The 17,836-nt window shown below is 51.5% G+C and overlaps 1 protein-coding gene across 1 annotated transcript in view; it reads right to left on the bottom strand.

Moving 5' to 3' along the window:
* Positions 1 to 10,581, bottom strand: part of BSN (bassoon presynaptic cytomatrix protein) — a 174,768-nt gene extending 164,187 nt beyond the window's left edge. The window contains exon 1 of the mRNA XM_075321710.1: positions 10,314 to 10,581. Within this exon, the coding sequence (XP_075177825.1) occupies positions 10,314 to 10,465 (152 nt within the window). The 5' untranslated portion in view covers positions 10,466 to 10,581. The remainder of the gene's footprint in view (positions 1 to 10,313) is intronic.
* Positions 10,582 to 17,836: the final 7,255 nt, after the last annotated feature.

Below are 17,836 nucleotides of genomic sequence, written 5' to 3'. Positions count from 1 at the left end.
ATTTGTTCTGCGTCATTGTGTTTTGCTTCCTAGCATCCTGCATTCTTGTGTCCTGTGTCGTTGTCTCCTGCATTGTCGTGCATCATTTTGTTCTGCAGCATTGTCCTGTATTGCGTCTTGCCTCCATATGTGCTGTCGTTATGTCCTGTGTTATTGTGTCCTGCGTTGTTGTGTACTTTGTCATTGACTCCTACGGCATTGTGTTCTGTGTCGTTATGACGTGCATCATTCGGTTCTGCACTGTTCTGTCCTGCATCATTGTGTTCTGTGTCATTATCTCCTGTGTCCTCTGTCGTTGTCGTCCTACGTTGTGTCTTGCCTCCATGTGTCCTGTGTCGTTGTATCCCGTGTTGCTGTGTCCTGCGTGGGTGTGTCCTGTGTCGTGTTCAGCTTCACTATGTCCTGCGTCGTTGTATCCTGCATTGTTGTGTTCTGCCAATTTGTCTTGTGTTGTGTCCTGCGTTTCGTCTTGCCTCCATGTCTCCTGCGTTGAGTCCTATGTCATTGTGTCCTGCATTGTTGTGTCCTGCGTCATTGTGTTCTGTGTCATTATTTCCTACATCGTTGTGTCCTGTCATTGTGTTCTGCATTGTTGTGTACTTTGTCCAGTACTCTGTGTCGTTGTGTTCTGTCGTTGAGTCTTGCGTTGTTGTGTCCTATGTCATTCTGTTATGCTTCCTAGCATCCTGCATTGTTGTGTCCTGTGTCACTGTCTCCTTCACAGTTTGTGTTTTGCCTCTTAGTATCCTACATTGTTGCGTCCTGTGTCATTGTTTCCTGCATTGTGTTCTGTGTTGTTGTGTCCTTTGTCATTGTCTCCTGTGTTGTTGCTTCATTATTTCCTCATTGTTGTGTCCTGTCATTGTCTCCTATGTTGTGCCTCATTATTTCCTGCATTGTTGTGTCCTGTGTAGTTGACTCCTCTGTTGTTGCCCCATTATTTCCAGCATTGTTGTGTCCTGTGTCATTGCCTCATTATTTCCTGCATTTTTTCGGTCCTGCGTCGTGTCCTGCATCGTGTTTTGCCTCTTAGCATCCTGCATCATTGTGTCCTGTGTCATTGTTTTGCATCCTGCATTGTTGTGTCCTCTTGTGTCATTGTTGTCTCATGCGTTATGTGGAGTCGTTGCTTCCTGCATTAAATTGTCACATATCTGTGAGTCCTGCGTCATTATGTCTAATTGCATTATGTTAACGCTGTACATCTGATCAAAAATATTACTTTTCAACAATATGCAAAAACAAAACAGGTGTGAATGTATTGGTTTGTTGCCTACATGTTCAGCAGGGAAGTGGCCACAACCCTCAAGGGTGCTTTACGTGCTGCGACATCGCTAACGATATATCGTCGGGGTCACGGTATTTGTGACGCACATCCGGCGCCGTTAGTGACATCGCAGCGTGTGACAACTAGGAGCGACGATCAACGGTCGCAAAAACGTCAGAAATCGTTGATCATTGACACGTCGCTCCAAATCATAATGTCGTTGGTGTATCATTCCGCAGGTTGTTCGTCGTTCCTGCGGCACCACACATCACTGTGTGTGACACCGCAGGAACGATGAACATCTCCTTACCTGCGTCCACCGGAAAGGAGGAAGGAAGTAGGTGGACGGGATGTTCCGTACGCTCATCTCCTCCCTCCTCTTCTATTGGGCGGCCGTTTTGTGACGCCGCTGTGACGCCGAACGCACCTCCCCCTTGAAGGAGGGATTGTTCGGTGTCTCCAGCGACGTCGCTGAACAGGTATGTGCGTGTGACGCTGCCGTATCGATATTGTTCACTACGGCAGCGATCACCACATGTCGCACGAACGACGGGGACGGGTGCTATCGCTCGTGACATCGCTAGCAATCGCTAGCGATGTTGCAGCGTGTAAAGCCCCCTTTAGGCACAAAAGGAGAGATGATCCAAAGCCAGAGCTGATCCCTCACCCTCCGCCCTCTCCAGAACAAGACACTTTGGATTCATCCATAACCATGGACCCAATCTAAAGCCCAGTGCCCACGCTGTGTAGTTTTGACGCGTATTTTCAGAAATCTGCAGCAAAATCTGCATGTCCATTGTGAAGCCAGCAAAGTCTATGAGAATTCAGAAGTATTGTGCCCAATTCGCTTATTTTTCCTTGCATATTTGGTGCAGATTTGGTGCAAAAAAAAAAATCTGCACCAAATATGCAAGGGAAAAATACTCAACGTGGGCACAGCACTTCTGAATTCTCATAGACTTTGCTGGCTTCACAATGGACATGCAGATTTTGCTGCAAATTTCTGAAAATCTGTGTCAACATCCACAGCGTTGGCACTGAGCCTAAGAGATAACCCAGCACAAGGCTCCTCCAGCGCCACCACCCGGAGTATAGTCACAATAGTCATTGGGGGATGAAAAGTTCTCACATGTGGAAAAACATGTCAACTGCCATACATGCAAATTCATGGAGCCCAAATCTGAACCTATTACTGTGTCAGACTTTGAAGATACAGATTCAACCAACACAACCGATAATGTGAGAAGAGTCAAAGGGCAGATCCTCCTACTGCTGTCCTACAATGCCTAATATAGCTCACAAATGTCCCCCCATCACACCATCTTGATATGATCTTGTCCCTAATACAGTCAGAAAGCAAAAGCAGCTAAGGGACCATTTATGTCAAAGGATAACATCATACCATCGTATCCTTCTTCCTCCACTATACAGCTCCAGGATCCTCCCTTCCTACTCCACTACCGTATTCAGCTATGTCCTCCCGTCCTCCTCCTCCACTATAAATCTCCAGGATCCTACACTATTCAGCTACATTGTCTCTTCCTCCACCTTCACTATTCAGCTACTTCATCCCTTACTCCTCCTCCACTATTCAGCTCCAGTATACACCATTCCTCCTCCTCTACTGTCCAGCTCCCAGGATCATCCCTCCTCCACTATACAACTCCAATGTCCTTTGTCCTCCTTCATTATGCAGCTCCAGAAGCCTCAATAACTCTTTCTCATTTGTTCACTATTCAGCACCATGACCCTCCCTCCTGCTCCAGTATTCTGCTCCAGGATACTCTCTTTTCCTTCTCCACTATGCAGCTCCAGGAGGCTCGATATCTCCTCCCTACTCCTCCTACACTATTCAGCTCCAGGATTCTCCATTCCTCCTTCTCCACTATGCATCTCCACAATCCTCCCACTTCCCTCTTCCATAATTCAGCTCCAGGATCCTCCTTCCCACTGAACTCTTCAGCTACAGAATCCGCCCTTCCTCTTATACCACTATGCAGCTCCAGGATCCCCCTACACTATTCAGCTGCAGGATCCTCCATTCCCTCTCATCCTCTAACCACCTCCAGGATCCTCCCTACTCCTTCTCCACTATTCAGCTCCAGGATCCTTCATTCCTTCTCTACTATTCAGCTCAAGGATCCTCCCTCTTCTTCCAGTATTCAGCTCCAGAATCCTCCATTCCTCAGCATAATCCCTTCCTCATCCTCTAATACTCAACTCCAGGATCCTCGCTTCCTCCTCTTCCTCTACTATTCAGTTTCAGGATCCTCCCTCTCTCCTCCTCCACTGCCCAGCTCTAGGATCCTCTCACCACTCCACTATTCGTCTCCAGAATTCTCCCTTCCTCCTCCACTATTCAGCTTCAGGATCCTCCATTTTTCCTCGTCCACTGTCCAGTTCTTTGATACTCAATCCTCCTTCAATAGTCAACTTCAGGTTGCTCTGTCCTCCTCCACTATGCATGTACAGGATCCTACTTACCTCCCCCTCAACTATTCAGCTCCAGGATCCTCAGTTACTCAACACTGCTCTACCATTCAGGTATAGGATCCCACCAACTTCTCCACTATACAGCTCCAGGGTCCTTCCTCCCTCACTATATAGCTCCAGGAACCTCCATTCCTCTACTATTCAGTGCAAGGATCCTTCATTCTTCCTCCTCCATTAAACAGTTCAGCAATCTCCCTCCCTCCTCCCCCCTATTCACCTCCAAGAACCTCTATTTCTCCACTATTTGGGGCCAGGATACTCCTTCCTCCTTCTCCAATATTCAACTCTCTGATCCTCCTTTTCTTTCTCCACTAATCACCTCCACCATCCTTCCTTCCTCCTCCAATATTTAACTCCAGAATTCTCACTTCCTCTCCCTCCACTGTACACAGCTCCAGTATTCTCCCTACTCCTCCACTTGGTTCCAGGATTTTACCTCCTTCCCCACTAATCAGCTCTAGGATCCTACCTTCCTCCTACTCTTCTGTTTAAAATCATCCCTTCCTTCTCCTCTAGTCAGCTCAAGGATCCTCCCTTACACCTCATCCACTGTATAAAGTGACAGAATCCTCCCTCCTAATCCATTATGGAGCTCCATGATTCTCCCTTCCTCCTCTTCCACTATTTAGCAAAGTGATCCTCCCTTCCAACTTCTCCGCTATTCAGTTCCTGATCCTCCCTCTCTACTCCTCTACTATTCAGCTCCAGGATCCTTCATTAGTCCTCCTCCACTATTAGATCTACAGGATCCACCCCTCCATGTCAATATTCAGCTCCAGAATCCTCCTTCCTCCTCCAGTATTCAGCTCATGCCTCCTGCTCTCCTCCTCCTCCAATATTCAGCTCCAGGATCCTCCTTTTCTCCTTCTCCACTATTAAGCGTTAGGAATATCCCCTCCTCCTCTTTCACAGTATACAGCTCCAATATTCTATCTCCTTCACTATTAAGCACTAGGATTATCCTTCCTTCTTCATCATTCAGCTCAATCATCCTCCCTTTCTTGTCCATTATTCAGTTCCAGTATCCACCGATCCTCCTGTGTCCAGCTCCAGGATCCTCTTTTCCTCCTCCTACACTATTCAGCACTAGCATCCTCCCTTCCTCCTCCTCCTCCACAATTCAGCTCCAGGGTCCCCCATTCTTCCACATCTAATGTCCCATTCCAGGATCCTCCATGCCTTTTCCACCACTATTGAGCTCCAGGAACCTCCTCCCTTTGACTCCACTATTCAGCTCCAGGAACCTCCTTTCCTCCCACTCTACTATTCAGATTCAAGATCCTACCCTCATCCTCATCCACTAATTAGATCCAGGATCATTCCTTCCTCCTCCTCTAGTATACATCTCCAGCATCCTGCCTTCCTCTTTGACCACTAAACTCAGGATCCTACCTTACATCACCTTCACTATTCACCTTGAGCATCCTCCCTATTTCCTCATCCTACTTTATTCAGCTCCAGGATTCTCCCTCCCTTCTCCTCCATTATTCAGCTCCAGAGTCGTCTCGCCATCCTCCTCCAAAATTCAAATCCAGAATCAGCTCACCATCCTCCACCACTATTCATCTCCAGTATCCTACATTCTTTTTTTTTTCACTGTTCAGCTCCAGGATCCTCCCGTCCTCCTCCACTATTCAGCTCCAAGATCTGTCCACCTTTTCCACTATCCAATTTCCAGCTCCATTATCCTCCCTTCCTCCAACACTGATCAATTAAAGGATACTCCCTTCCTCTCCCTCCACTATTCAGCTCCAGGATCCTGCCTTCCTCCTCTTCTCCTATTCAGCTCCAGGATACTCCCTTCCACCTCTTTCATTGTAGGCAGCTTCCAGAACCTCCCTTCTCCACTATTCAGCTTCAGAATCCTTCTTTCCTCCTCCACTATCTTCCCTTCTTCTTCCACTTATCAATTCCAGGAATTCCAGGATCCTCCCTTCCTCCTCTTCCAATATTCAACTCCAGGATTCTCCCTTCCTACACCTCCACTATGCAGTTCCAGAATCCTCACTAATTTCTACTCCACTATTTAGCTCTAGGATCCTCCATTCATCCTTCTCTGAACTGCTCTAGGATCTTCTCTTCCTAGTCCACTGATGAGCTACAGGAATCCTCCCACACTCCTCTTCTACTGTTTCACTCCAATATTCTTCCACAATCCTCCACTATTCACCTTCAGGATCCTCTTTTCCTTATTTTTGACTATTCAGTTCCAGGATCCTCCTTCCTCAACCACTAATTGATCTCTAGGATCCTCCATTTGGCCTTCTCTGCACGACTTTAGGATCTTCCTTTACTCCTCTACTGTTCAGCTCCAGTATCCCTACAACACTCCTCCTCCACTGTTCAGCTCCAGTATCCTACAACACTCCTCCACTTTTCAGCTCCAGAATCCTACAACACTCCTCCTCCACTGTTCAGCTCCAGTATCATATTCCACAACCCCCCCCCCCCCCATTCATCTTAAAGATTCTCCTTTGCTCATCTTCCATTATTCAGCTGCAGGATCTTTCGTTCCTCCTCGACTTTTCAGCTCCAGGATCCTCCTCTATACAGCTGTAGGAACTTCATCCATCATCCTGTTATTCATTCAGCCCCAGGATTCCCACTTCCTCCTCCAGTATTTAGCTACAGCACCGTCCCTTACTCCTCCCTTACTCCTCCCTTACTATTCAGTTCTGGGATATTCCATTTCAACCTCCACCTTCAGGATCCTACCTTCCTCTTCAACTATTCATTTCCAGGATGTTCCTTCCTCCTCTTCCACTATTCAGCTCCAAGATCCTCCCATGCTCCTTCACCTTATTCAGCTCCAGCATCCTCCCTTCCTCCTCCTTCACTATTCAGTTCCTTAACTCTCCTTTCATCCTCCATTAAACATCTCCAGTATTCTCATTTCTTCCTCTTCCATCCAGCTTCAGTATCCTCCCTTCCTCTTCCTCCTTCACTATCCAGTTTAGGATCCTTCCTCCTCCACCTTTACTGTCCAGCTCCAGGATCCACCCTTTCTTCTCCTCCACTACTCAGGTCCAGGATCCTCCCTTTCTTCTCCTCTACTTTTCAGGTCCAGGTTCCCCCTTCCTCCTCTACTATACAGTTCCAGCATCCTCCCTTCTGCCTCCTCATTCCTTCATCATCCAGAATTATTCCTTCCTCCTTTTCATTTCATTATTCAGTTTCACCATCCTGTGTTCCTCCTCAATCCTCAACTGTCCAGTTCCAGCATCCTTCCTTCCTCCACTATGCAGCTCCAGCATCCTCCCCTCTTCTTCATCACTCCAGAATCCTCCCTTCCTCTCATTCCTCTACTATCTAGCGTCAGCAAATTGACCTCCTCATTACTCCAGAATTTAGCTCCAGCATCCTCCCTTCCTCTTATTCCTCTACTATCTAGCTCCAGTATACTTCCCTCCTCCTCAATTCTCCACAATCCAGGTCCAGCATCCTCTCTTCCTCCTACTGATTCATCCACTATCAAGTTTCAACATCCTCCTGTCCTCCATCCACACCTTCACTACCCATCTCCAGTATCCTCCTTTCCTTCCTCTCATTCCTCCACTACTCAGCAACAGCATCCCCTTCCTCCCTCCACAAGTCCGCAACAGCATCGTCCCCTCCTCATTGTTCCACTATCTAGCTCCAGCATCCGTCCCTATTCCTCCACTATCCAGGAAGAACAGCTGAAAAACAATGAAGGTTTCAAACTTTTAGAATGCCTCCTAACGGGGAAAACGTACAAGACTGCATGTCCTGACCACATGAAATCACAAAACGTCTGCCCCACATACGCATATGGAGAGTAATGTGACAGCTCTGGGGGGCCCAATACACAGGTTGGACCCTTCCTCTATATTTCAGGCCCTTCTCTCCTTTATATGTCGGGGCCCCTCTCTCCTCCACTTCTCGGTTCCCTCTCTCCTCCAAATCTCGGACCTCCCTCACGCCCATATCTAGGTCTCCTCTCTCCTCCATATCTCGGCCCCCTCTCTCCCCCATATCTCTGGCTCCTCTCTCCCCATATCTCTGGCTCCTCTCTCCTCCATATGTCGGCCCCTCTTAACTCCATATTCTGGGCCCCTCTTTCCTCCATATCTTGGTACCCTCTCTCCTCCATTTCTCAGGCTCTTCGCTATTCCATATCTCAGGTCCCTCTCTCCTCCATATCTCCAGCCCCTCTGTCCTCGATGTTTCGGTCCCCTCTCTTCTCTATTTCTCAGGCCCCTCTCTCTTCCATATATTGGTCCCCTGTCACACCCATATCCCTTGGTTCCTGCTCTCCTCCATATTTTGCCCCCCCTCCATATCTCGGTCCCCTCTGACACCCATATCTTGGTCTCCTCCCTCCTCCATATTTTGATCCCCTCTCTCCTCCAAATCTTGGTCCCCTCTCTCCTCCATTTTACAGGCCCCTCTCGCCTCCATATCTCAGTCCCCTCTCTTTTTCATATTTCATGCCCTCCTACCCTCCATATTTCTGGCCCCTCTCCTCCATATCTCGGGCCCCTCTCTCCTCCATATCTCGGGCCCCTCTTTCCATATTTCCGACCCCTGTCTCATCCCTATGTCGGGGCCCTCTCCTCTATACCTTGGGCCCCATTCTCCTCCATCTATCAGATCCCTCTCCTCCATATCTCTGGCACCTCTCTCCGTATTTCCAGCCCCTTTCCCCTCCATCTTGGGCCTCTCTCACCTCTATATCTTGGGTCCCTCTCCTCCATATCTCCGGCCCCTCCGTCCATATTTCCAGCCCCTTTCCCCTCCATATCTCAGGCCCCTCTCTCCTCCATATTGCAGTCCCCTCTCTCTTCCATATCTCGGGTCCCTCCCTCCTCCATCTATTTCTCGGGCATCTATTTCCTCCATATTTCGGGCCTCTATCTCCTCCATATCTCCAGCCCCCCTCTCCTCCATATATTGGTCCTCTCTCTCCTCCATATCTTGGCCCACTCTCCTCCATATTTCGGGCCCACCTCATCCATATCTTAGCCCCTTCTCCTCCATATCTTGGGCCCCTCTCCTCCATATTCCGGGCCCCCCTCTTCTCCATATATTGGTCCCCTCTCTCCTCTATATCTCGATCCCCTCTCTTCTCCATATCTCGGGCCTCCGTCCTGCATATCTTGGCCCGCTCTCCACCAGATCTTGGCCTCCTCTACTCTATATATCAGATCCCTCTCCTCCATATCTCTGTCCCCTCTCTCCTCCGTATCTCGGGTCCCTCCATCCTCCATCCATATGTCAGGCCCCACTCCTCCATATCTTGGGCCCCTCTCTCCTCCATATCTCGGGCCCCTATCTCCTCCATATATTGGTCCCCTCTCCTCCATATATCAGACCCCTCGCCTCCAAATATCTGGCCCCTCTCTCCTCCATATCTTGGGCCCCTCTCCTCCATATCTCTGGCCCCTCTCTCCTCCGTATCTTGGGCCTCACTCCTCCATATCTCGGGCCCCTCTCTACTCCATATCTTGGGCCCCTCTCTTCCATATTTCGGGCCCCCCTCTCCTCCATATATTGGTCCCCTCCCTTTCCATATCTCAGGCCCCCGCCTCTCCATATATTGGTCCCCCCTCTCCTCCAATTATTGGTCCCCTCTCTCCTCCAATTATTGGTCCCCTCTCTCCTCCATATATTGGTCCCCTCTCTCCTCCATATATTGGTCCCCTCTCTCCTCCATATATTGGTCCCCTCTCTCCTCCATATATTGGTCCCCTCTCTCCTCCATATATTGGTCCCCTCTCTCCTCCATATATTGGTCCCCTCTCTCCTCCATAAATTGGTCCCCTCTCTCCTCCAATTATTGGTCCCCTCTCTCCTCCAATTATTGGTCCCCCCTCTCTCTCCATATATTGGTCCCCTCTCTCCTCCAATTATTGGTCCCCTCTCTCCTCCATATATTGGTCCCCTCTCTCCTCCATATATTGGTCCCCTCTCTCCTCCATATATTGGTCCCCCCTCTCCTCCAATTATTGGTCCCCTCTCTCCTCCATATATTGGTCCCCCCTCTCCTCCAATTATTGGTCCCCTCTCTCCTCCATATATTGGTCCCCTCTCTCCTCCATATATTGGTCCCCCCTCTCCTCCAATTATTGGTCCCCTCTCTCCTCCATATATTGGTCCCCTCTCTCCTCCATATATTGGTCCCCCCTCTCCTCCAATTATTGGTCCCCTCTCTCCTCCATATATTGGTCCCCTCTCTCCTCCATATATTGGTCCCCTCTCTCCTCCACATATTGCTCCCCTCTCTCTCCATATCTCGGGCCCCCTCCTATATTGGTCCCCCCTCTCCTCTGTATATTGATTGGTCCCCCCTCTCCTCTGTATATTGATTGGTCCCCCCTCTCCTCTGTATATTGGTCCCCTCTCCTCTGTATATTGGTCCCCTCTCCTCTGTATATTGGTCCCCTCTCCTCTGTATATTGGTCCCCTCTCTCTCCATATCTCGGGCCCCCTCTCCTCCATATCTTGGCCCCCTCTCCTCCATATCTTGGCCCCCTCTCCTCCGTATTTCGGGCCCCTCTCCTCCATATCTCGGGCCCCTGTACCCGGCTCTCACCTGACTTCCCCCAGCCGGGCTCCAGTGCTGGCGGCGCTGCTGGGCCCGGGGAGCTGTCCACCTCTTCCTGGTGCTGAAGCTCCGGGACTGGGGAGTGGCTGCCCGGCCGCTCCTCCGCCTTCCCCGGCCTCCAGGCTCGCCTCGTTCCCCATGCCGCGCTGCTCGTGCGGGGAGAAGGCTTACGGGGAGCGGAGATTGCGAGCAGCGGAGGACGAAGCGTCACAGCCCGACACGGTCCTCCGCCATCCCGGCCCTGCGCGTCCCCGACCTGTCACATGACTGTCGGGAGCGCGCTTACCCAGTGCGGGGGACGAGCGAGAGGAGAAAGAGAGAGAGAGGGGCCACACAGAGAAATGGGACACAGGACAGAGGGGCCACACAGAGAAATGGGACACAGGACAGAGGGGCCACACAAAGAAATGGGACACAGGACAGAGGGGTCACACAGAGAAATGGGACACAGGACAGAGGGGCCACACAGAGAAATGGGACACAGGACAGAGGGGCCACACAGAGAAATGGGACACAGGACAGAGGGGCCACACAGAGAAATGGGACACAGGACAGAGGGGTCACACAGAGAAATGGGACACAGGACAGAGGGGCCACACAGAGAAATGGGACACAGGACAGAGGGGCCACACAGAAATGGGACACAGGACAGAGGGGCCACACAGAGAAATGGGACACAGGACAGAGGGGCCACACAGAGAAATGGGACACAGGACAGAGGGGCCACACAGAAATGGGACACAGGACAGAGGGGCCACACAGAGAAATGGGACACAGGACAGAGGGGCCACACAGAGAAATGGGACACAGGACAGAGGGGCCACACAGAGAAATGGGACACAGGACAGAGGGGCCACACAGAAATGGGACACAGGACAGAGGGGCCACACAGAAATGGGACACAGTACAGAGGGGCCACACAGAGAAATGGGACACAGGACAGAGGGGCCACACAGAAATGGGACACAGGACAGAGGGGCCACACAGAAATGGGACACAGTACAGAGGGGCCACACAGAGAAATGGGACACAGGACAGAGGGGCCACACAGAGAAATGGGACACAGGACAGAGGGGCCACACAGAAATGGGACACAGTACAGAGGGGCCACACAGAAATGGGACACAGGACAGAGGGGTCACACAGAGAACTGGGACACAGTACAGAGGGGCCACACAGAGAAATGGGACACAGGACAGAGGGGCCACACAGAAATGGGACACAGGACAGAGGGGTCACACAGAGAAATGGGACACAGTACAGAGGGGCCACACAGAAATGGGACACAGGACAGAGGGGCCACACAGAGAAATGGGACACAGGACAGATAGGTCACACAGAGAAATGGGACACAGGACAGAGGGGCCACACAGAGAAATGGGACACAGGACAGAGGGGTCACACAGAGAAATGGGACACAGGACAGAGGGGCCACACAGAGAAATGGGACACAGGACAGAGGGGTCACACAGAGAAATGGGACACAGGACAGAGGGGCCACACAGAGAAATGGGACACAGTACAGAGGGGCCACACAGAAATGGGACACAGGACAGAGGGGCCACACAGAGAAATGGGACACAGTACAGAGGGGCCACACAGAAATGGGACACAGGACAGAGGGGTCACACAGAGAAATGGGACACAGTACAGAGGGGCCACACAGAAATGGGACACAGGACAGAGGGGCCACACAGAGAAATGGGACACAGGACAGATAGGTCACACAGAGAAATGGGACACAGGACAGAGGGGCCACACAGAGAAATGGGACACAGGACAGATAGGTCACACAGAGAAATGGGACACAGGACAGAGGGGCCACACAGAGAAATGGGACACAGGACAGAGGGGTCACACAGAGAAATGGGACACAGGACAGAGGGGCCACACAGAGAAATGGGACACAGGACAGAGGGGTCACACAGAGAAATGGGACACAGGACAGAGGGGCCACACAGAGAAATGGGACACAGGACAGAGAGGTCACACAGAGAAATGGGACACAGGACAGAGGGGTCACACAGAGAAATGGGACACAGGACAGAGGGGCCACACAGAGAAATGGGACACAGGACAGAGGGGCCACACAGAGAAATGGGACACAGTACAGAGGGGTCACACAGAGAAATGGGACACGGGTCACACAGAGAAATGGGACAGAGGGGCCACACAGAGAAATGGGACACAGGACAGAGGGGCCACACAGAGAAATGGGACACAGGACAGAGGGGCCACACAGAAATGGGACACAGGACAGAGGGGCCACACAGAGAAATGGGACACAGGACAGAGGGGCCACACAGAAATGGGACACAGGACAGAGGGGCCACACAGAAATGGGACACAGTACAGAGGGGCCACACAGAGAAATGGGACACAGGACAGAGGGGCCACACAGAGAAATGGGACACAGGACAGAGGGGCCACACAGAAATGGGACACAGTACAGAGGGGCCACACAGAAATGGGACACAGGACAGAGGGGTCACACAGAGAAATGGGACACAGTACAGAGGGGCCACACAGAAATGGGACACAGGACAGAGGGGTCACACAGAGAAATGGGACACAGTACAGAGGGGCCACACAGAAATGGGACACAGGACAGAGGGGCCACACAGAGAAATGGGACACAGGACAGATAGGTCACACAGAGAAATGGGACACAGGACAGAGGGGCCACACAGAGAAATGGGACACAGGACAGATAGGTCACACAGAGAAATGGGACACAGGACAGAGGGGCCACACAGAGAAATGGGACACAGGACAGAGGGGTCACACAGAGAAATGGGACACAGGACAGAGGGGCCACACAGAGAAATGGGACACAGTACAGAGGGGCCACACAGAAATGGGACACAGGACAGAGGGGCCACACAGAGAAATGGGACACAGTACAGAGGGGCCACACAGAAATGGGACACAGGACAGAGGGGTCACACAGAGAAATGGGACACAGTACAGAGGGGCCACACAGAAATGGGACACAGGACAGAGGGGCCACACAGAGAAATGGGACACAGGACAGATAGGTCACACAGAGAAATGGGACACAGGACAGAGGGGCCACACAGAGAAATGGGACACAGGACAGATAGGTCACACAGAGAAATGGGACACAGGACAGAGGGGCCACACAGAGAAATGGGACACAGGACAGAGGGGTCACACAGAGAAATGGGACACAGGACAGAGGGGCCACACAGAGAAATGGGACACAGGACAGAGAGGTCACACAGAGAAATGGGACACAGGACAGAGGGGTCACACAGAGAAATGGGACACAGGACAGAGGGGCCACACAGAGAAATGGGACACAGGACAGAGGGGCCACACAGAGAAATGGGACACAGTACAGAGGGGTCACACAGAGAAATGGGACACGGGTCACACAGAGAAATGGGACAGAGGGGCCACACAGAGAAATAGGACAGAGGGGTCACACAGAGAAATGGGACAGAGGGGTCACACAGAGAAATGGGACAGAGGGGTCACACAGAGAAATGGGACAGAGGGGTCACACAGAGAAATGGGACACAGGACAGAGGGGCCACACAGAGAAATGGGATACAGGACAGAGGGGTCACACAGAGAAATGGGACACAGGACAGAGGGGTCACACAGAGAAATGGGACACAGGACAGAGGGGCCACACAGAGAAATGGGACACAGGACAGAGAGGTCACACAGAGAAATGGGACACAGGACAGAGGGGTCACACAGAAAATGGGACACAGGACAGAGGGGCCACACAGAGAATGGGACACAGGACAGAGGGGCCACACAGAGAAATGGGACACAGGACAGAGGGGCCACACAGAGAAATGGGACACAGGACAGAGGGGCCACACAGAGAAATGGGACACAGTACAGAGGGGTCACACAGAGAAATGGGGCACGGGTCACACAGAGAAATGGGACAGAGGGGCCACACAGAGAAATAGGACAGAGGGGTCACACAGAGAAATAGGACAGAGGGGTCACACAGAGAAATGGGACAGAGGGGTCACACAGAGAAATGGGACACAGGACAGAGGGGCCACACAGAAATGGGACACAGGACAGAGGGGTCACACAGAGAAATGGGACACAGGACAGAGGGGTCACACAGAGAAATGGGACACAGGACAGAGGGGCCACACAGAGAAATGGGACACAGGACAGAGGGGTCACACAAAGAAATGGGACACAGGACAGAGGGGTCACACAGAGAAATGGGACACAGGACAGAGGGGCCACACAGAGAAATGGGACACAGGACAGAGGGGCCAGACAGAGAAATGGGACACAGGACAGAGGGGCCACACAGAGAAATGGGACACAGGACAGAGGGGTCACACAGAGAAATGGGACACAGTACAGAGGGGTCACACAGAGAAATGGGACACGGGTCACACAGAGAAATGGGACAGAGGGGCCACACAGAGAAATAGGACAGAGGGGTCACACAGAGAAATGGGACAGAGGGGTCTCACAGAGAAATGGGACAGAGGGGTCACACAGAGAAATGGGCCATTCCACAGATGGGCCACAGAGGAGAGGCTCAGAGAGAGGGGCTACAGGAGAGAGGGACCACACAGAGAGAGGGAGCTCAGACAGGCATCCACAGAAGAGAGGGGGCACAGGAGAGAGGGGCTACACAGAGAGAGGGGCCACAGAGGGGAATAGGCCACAGGAGAGAGTGACTACACAAATAGGCCACAGGAGGAGGAGAGAGGGGCCATAGAAGACAGGGGCCTCAGAGAAAGTGGCTACAGGAGAGAGAGGGCATGGGAGAGAGAGGGCAGAGCAAGAAGGGCAACAGGAGAGTGGTGCAACAGAGAGAGGCCACACAGAATTAGACCACAGGAGAGAGGGGCCACAGACGAGAAGGGGCTCAAACAGAGGGGCTACAGGAATATTGTGGTGATACAAAGAGAGAGGGGCCACTAAGAGAGGGGACAGAGAAGAGAGGGGCCACAGGAGGAGAGAGAGGGGTCTCACAGAGAATGGCTACAAGAGACAGAGGACAAAATGAGAGAGTCCACAGCAGAGAGGTGCCACACAGAGAAATAGGCCACAGGAGAGAAGGGCCACAGAAGAGTGGGGCTCAGAGAGAGGGCACAGAAGAGAGGGGCCACAGGAGATTGGTGCCACAGAGAGAGGGGCCCCAGAAGAGAGGTGCCACAGAGAGAGGGGACACAGCAGAGAGGAGCCACACAGAGAAATAGGCCACAGGAGAGAGGGGTCACAGAAAAGAAGGAGCTCAGAGATAGGGGCTATAGGTGATCGGGGGCACAGAGAGAAGGGCCTCAGGAAGAGAGTGGTGCCACAGAGAGAGAGGGGCCACAGGAGAGAAGGGACACTGGAGAGAGGGGCCAGACAGAGAGAGGGGGCACAAGAGAAAGGGACTACAGGAGAGAGAGGGGCCACAGAAGAGAGGTGCCACAGAAAGAGAAGGACAGCCACAGGATAGAAGGACCGCACAGAGAAATAGGCCACAGGAGAGAGGAGCCACAGAAGAAGCAAGCTCAGAGGAAGGGGCTACAAGAGGAGGAAAGAGGTGACAGAGAGAGAGATGGGCCACAGGTGAGAGGGGGCACAGACAGTGGCCATGGAAGAGATGGGTCACATAGAGAGTGGGTACAGACAGAGGGGCCACAGGAGGAGGAAACGGGCCACAAAAAAACAGAGGGCACAGAAGAGAGGAGCACAGTCAAGAGTGATGGTCCATGGAAGGCATGGAGAGAAAGGCCACAAAGAGAGGGGGAGTATATTAAGAGAGGGGGGGCACAGGAGAGAAGGGCCACAGAGAGAGGGTTCACAGAGAGATGGGCCACAGAGAGAGAGAGGCACAGAAGAGAGGGGCCATAGGAGATAAAGTAGGAAGGGGTACAACAGAGGGAGTAAGAGAGTAGGGCTACAGAACAGGGATGAGGAAAGAGGGGCCACAAGAGATAGAGGAGGAGAATGGAGCCACAAGAGCAAAGGGGCACAGAAAGAAGAGAGCCAAAGGAAATAGGATAGGAGAGAGGGTCCGCAGGAGATAAATTAGAGAGGGGCACTGAGAGCGAAGGGCCACAGGAGATGGGGAAGTAGGGAGTTGCCACAGAAGACAGAGGAGGAAAGAGGGACTACAGACAGAGAAGGTGCTTTCTCCCTATAAGGTCCTACATGTGCATTCTCCCTATAAAGGTCAAAAAGCTGCATGCTCTTCCGGTAAGGCCTAACAGGAGCAAGTTTATTAAGACACAGAAGCCTGTAGTAGGACAGAAGAGTTTGTAGAAGTTAGAAGAGCCTGGAGGAAGACAGAGGTACCTGAGGGAGGACAGAGACAGAGAAACCTGGAGGAGTATAGAACAGCCTGGAGGATGACAGTAGAGCTCATAGAAGAATTTAAGAGTTTAGAGAGGATAGAGAAGTAAGGTGGAGGAGGAGGATAGAGGATTCTGGAGGAGGACAGAGGAGTGTGGAAGAGTATGCAGGAGAACAAATAAGTCTGGAGTAGGATAGAGGAGTTTGGATGTAGACAGATGAATATGGCAAGGACTGAGGAGTCTGAAAGAAGATACTGTAGATGATCCTGATGAAGGACAAAGACGTCTAGAAGTTGACTTAGGACCTGAAAGAGGACAGAGAAGCCAGAAGAAGGACAGAGGAGCCTCCATGAGTTAAAAATGGAATCTGGCATAGGACAGAACTGTTTGGGGGAGGTCATAAACAAGGACAAAAGAATCTGGAGGGGATAGAGGCAGGGTCAGTGGTCCACCAGGGCACCGAGGAATCCCCCTGTGGGCCCCCAATGCTTTATATTTTTTGACGTACCGCAGGCTTGTTACTGTGGGCGGGGCAGGGGTGTTTCTCACAGCCGGCATTAGAGTGGACAGACTGGCTTCCACGCTCTGAGGGGCCCCCAGCCTTTCCATCATAAACTGCAGTGATCGTACAAATTCTGAACGATTTCTGCAGTTTCAGCGGTTGCAGAATGACCTGTGGTGACATCACAGTCATGTGACTCACCAGGGGTCCTTGTACTGCGGGAGCCCAGGCCTGCACAATAAGAGAAAACACAAAAAGCCAGCACCAAATGTGCACTTTAGCACTAAACATTCCAAACTGTACTTATTATAAAAAAATTTTTGAGATTTTTGGCAAAAAATTGCAATTTCTTGAGCTGCCTCGCCACGTCACGGCAAATCTCATTAGAGGCAGTCCTACACTAAAATATTTTTATAAAATGTGCCATACGGCCTCACGTATGAATAGTAGAACTGCTCTCAGCAGCACTCACCTGGTCTATTTCAATCCCGTACCCATGACTGAGTCATGGCTGTGGGCGGGACAGGTCCAAGCAAATGCTGCATGAAGTAAATAGCCTGTGGACAAAGCCTGATGACTCAATGTGAACAGTCACCAACCGCCAAAATCTAGACAGATGGAATACATCCCAAATTGGGGTGCATAGCAAGGTGGAGGTCAACCACCGACCAATTCAATGAAGAAAAAACAAAAAGCCAGCACCAAAT

The sequence above is a fragment of the Anomaloglossus baeobatrachus genome, chromosome 8 (assembly GCF_048569485.1).
Source record: "Anomaloglossus baeobatrachus isolate aAnoBae1 chromosome 8, aAnoBae1.hap1, whole genome shotgun sequence".
NCBI lineage: Eukaryota > Metazoa > Chordata > Amphibia > Anura > Aromobatidae > Anomaloglossus > Anomaloglossus baeobatrachus.
Note: the sequence above shows the minus strand (reverse complement) of the source record. Positions and strands in the feature narration are given on the sequence as shown.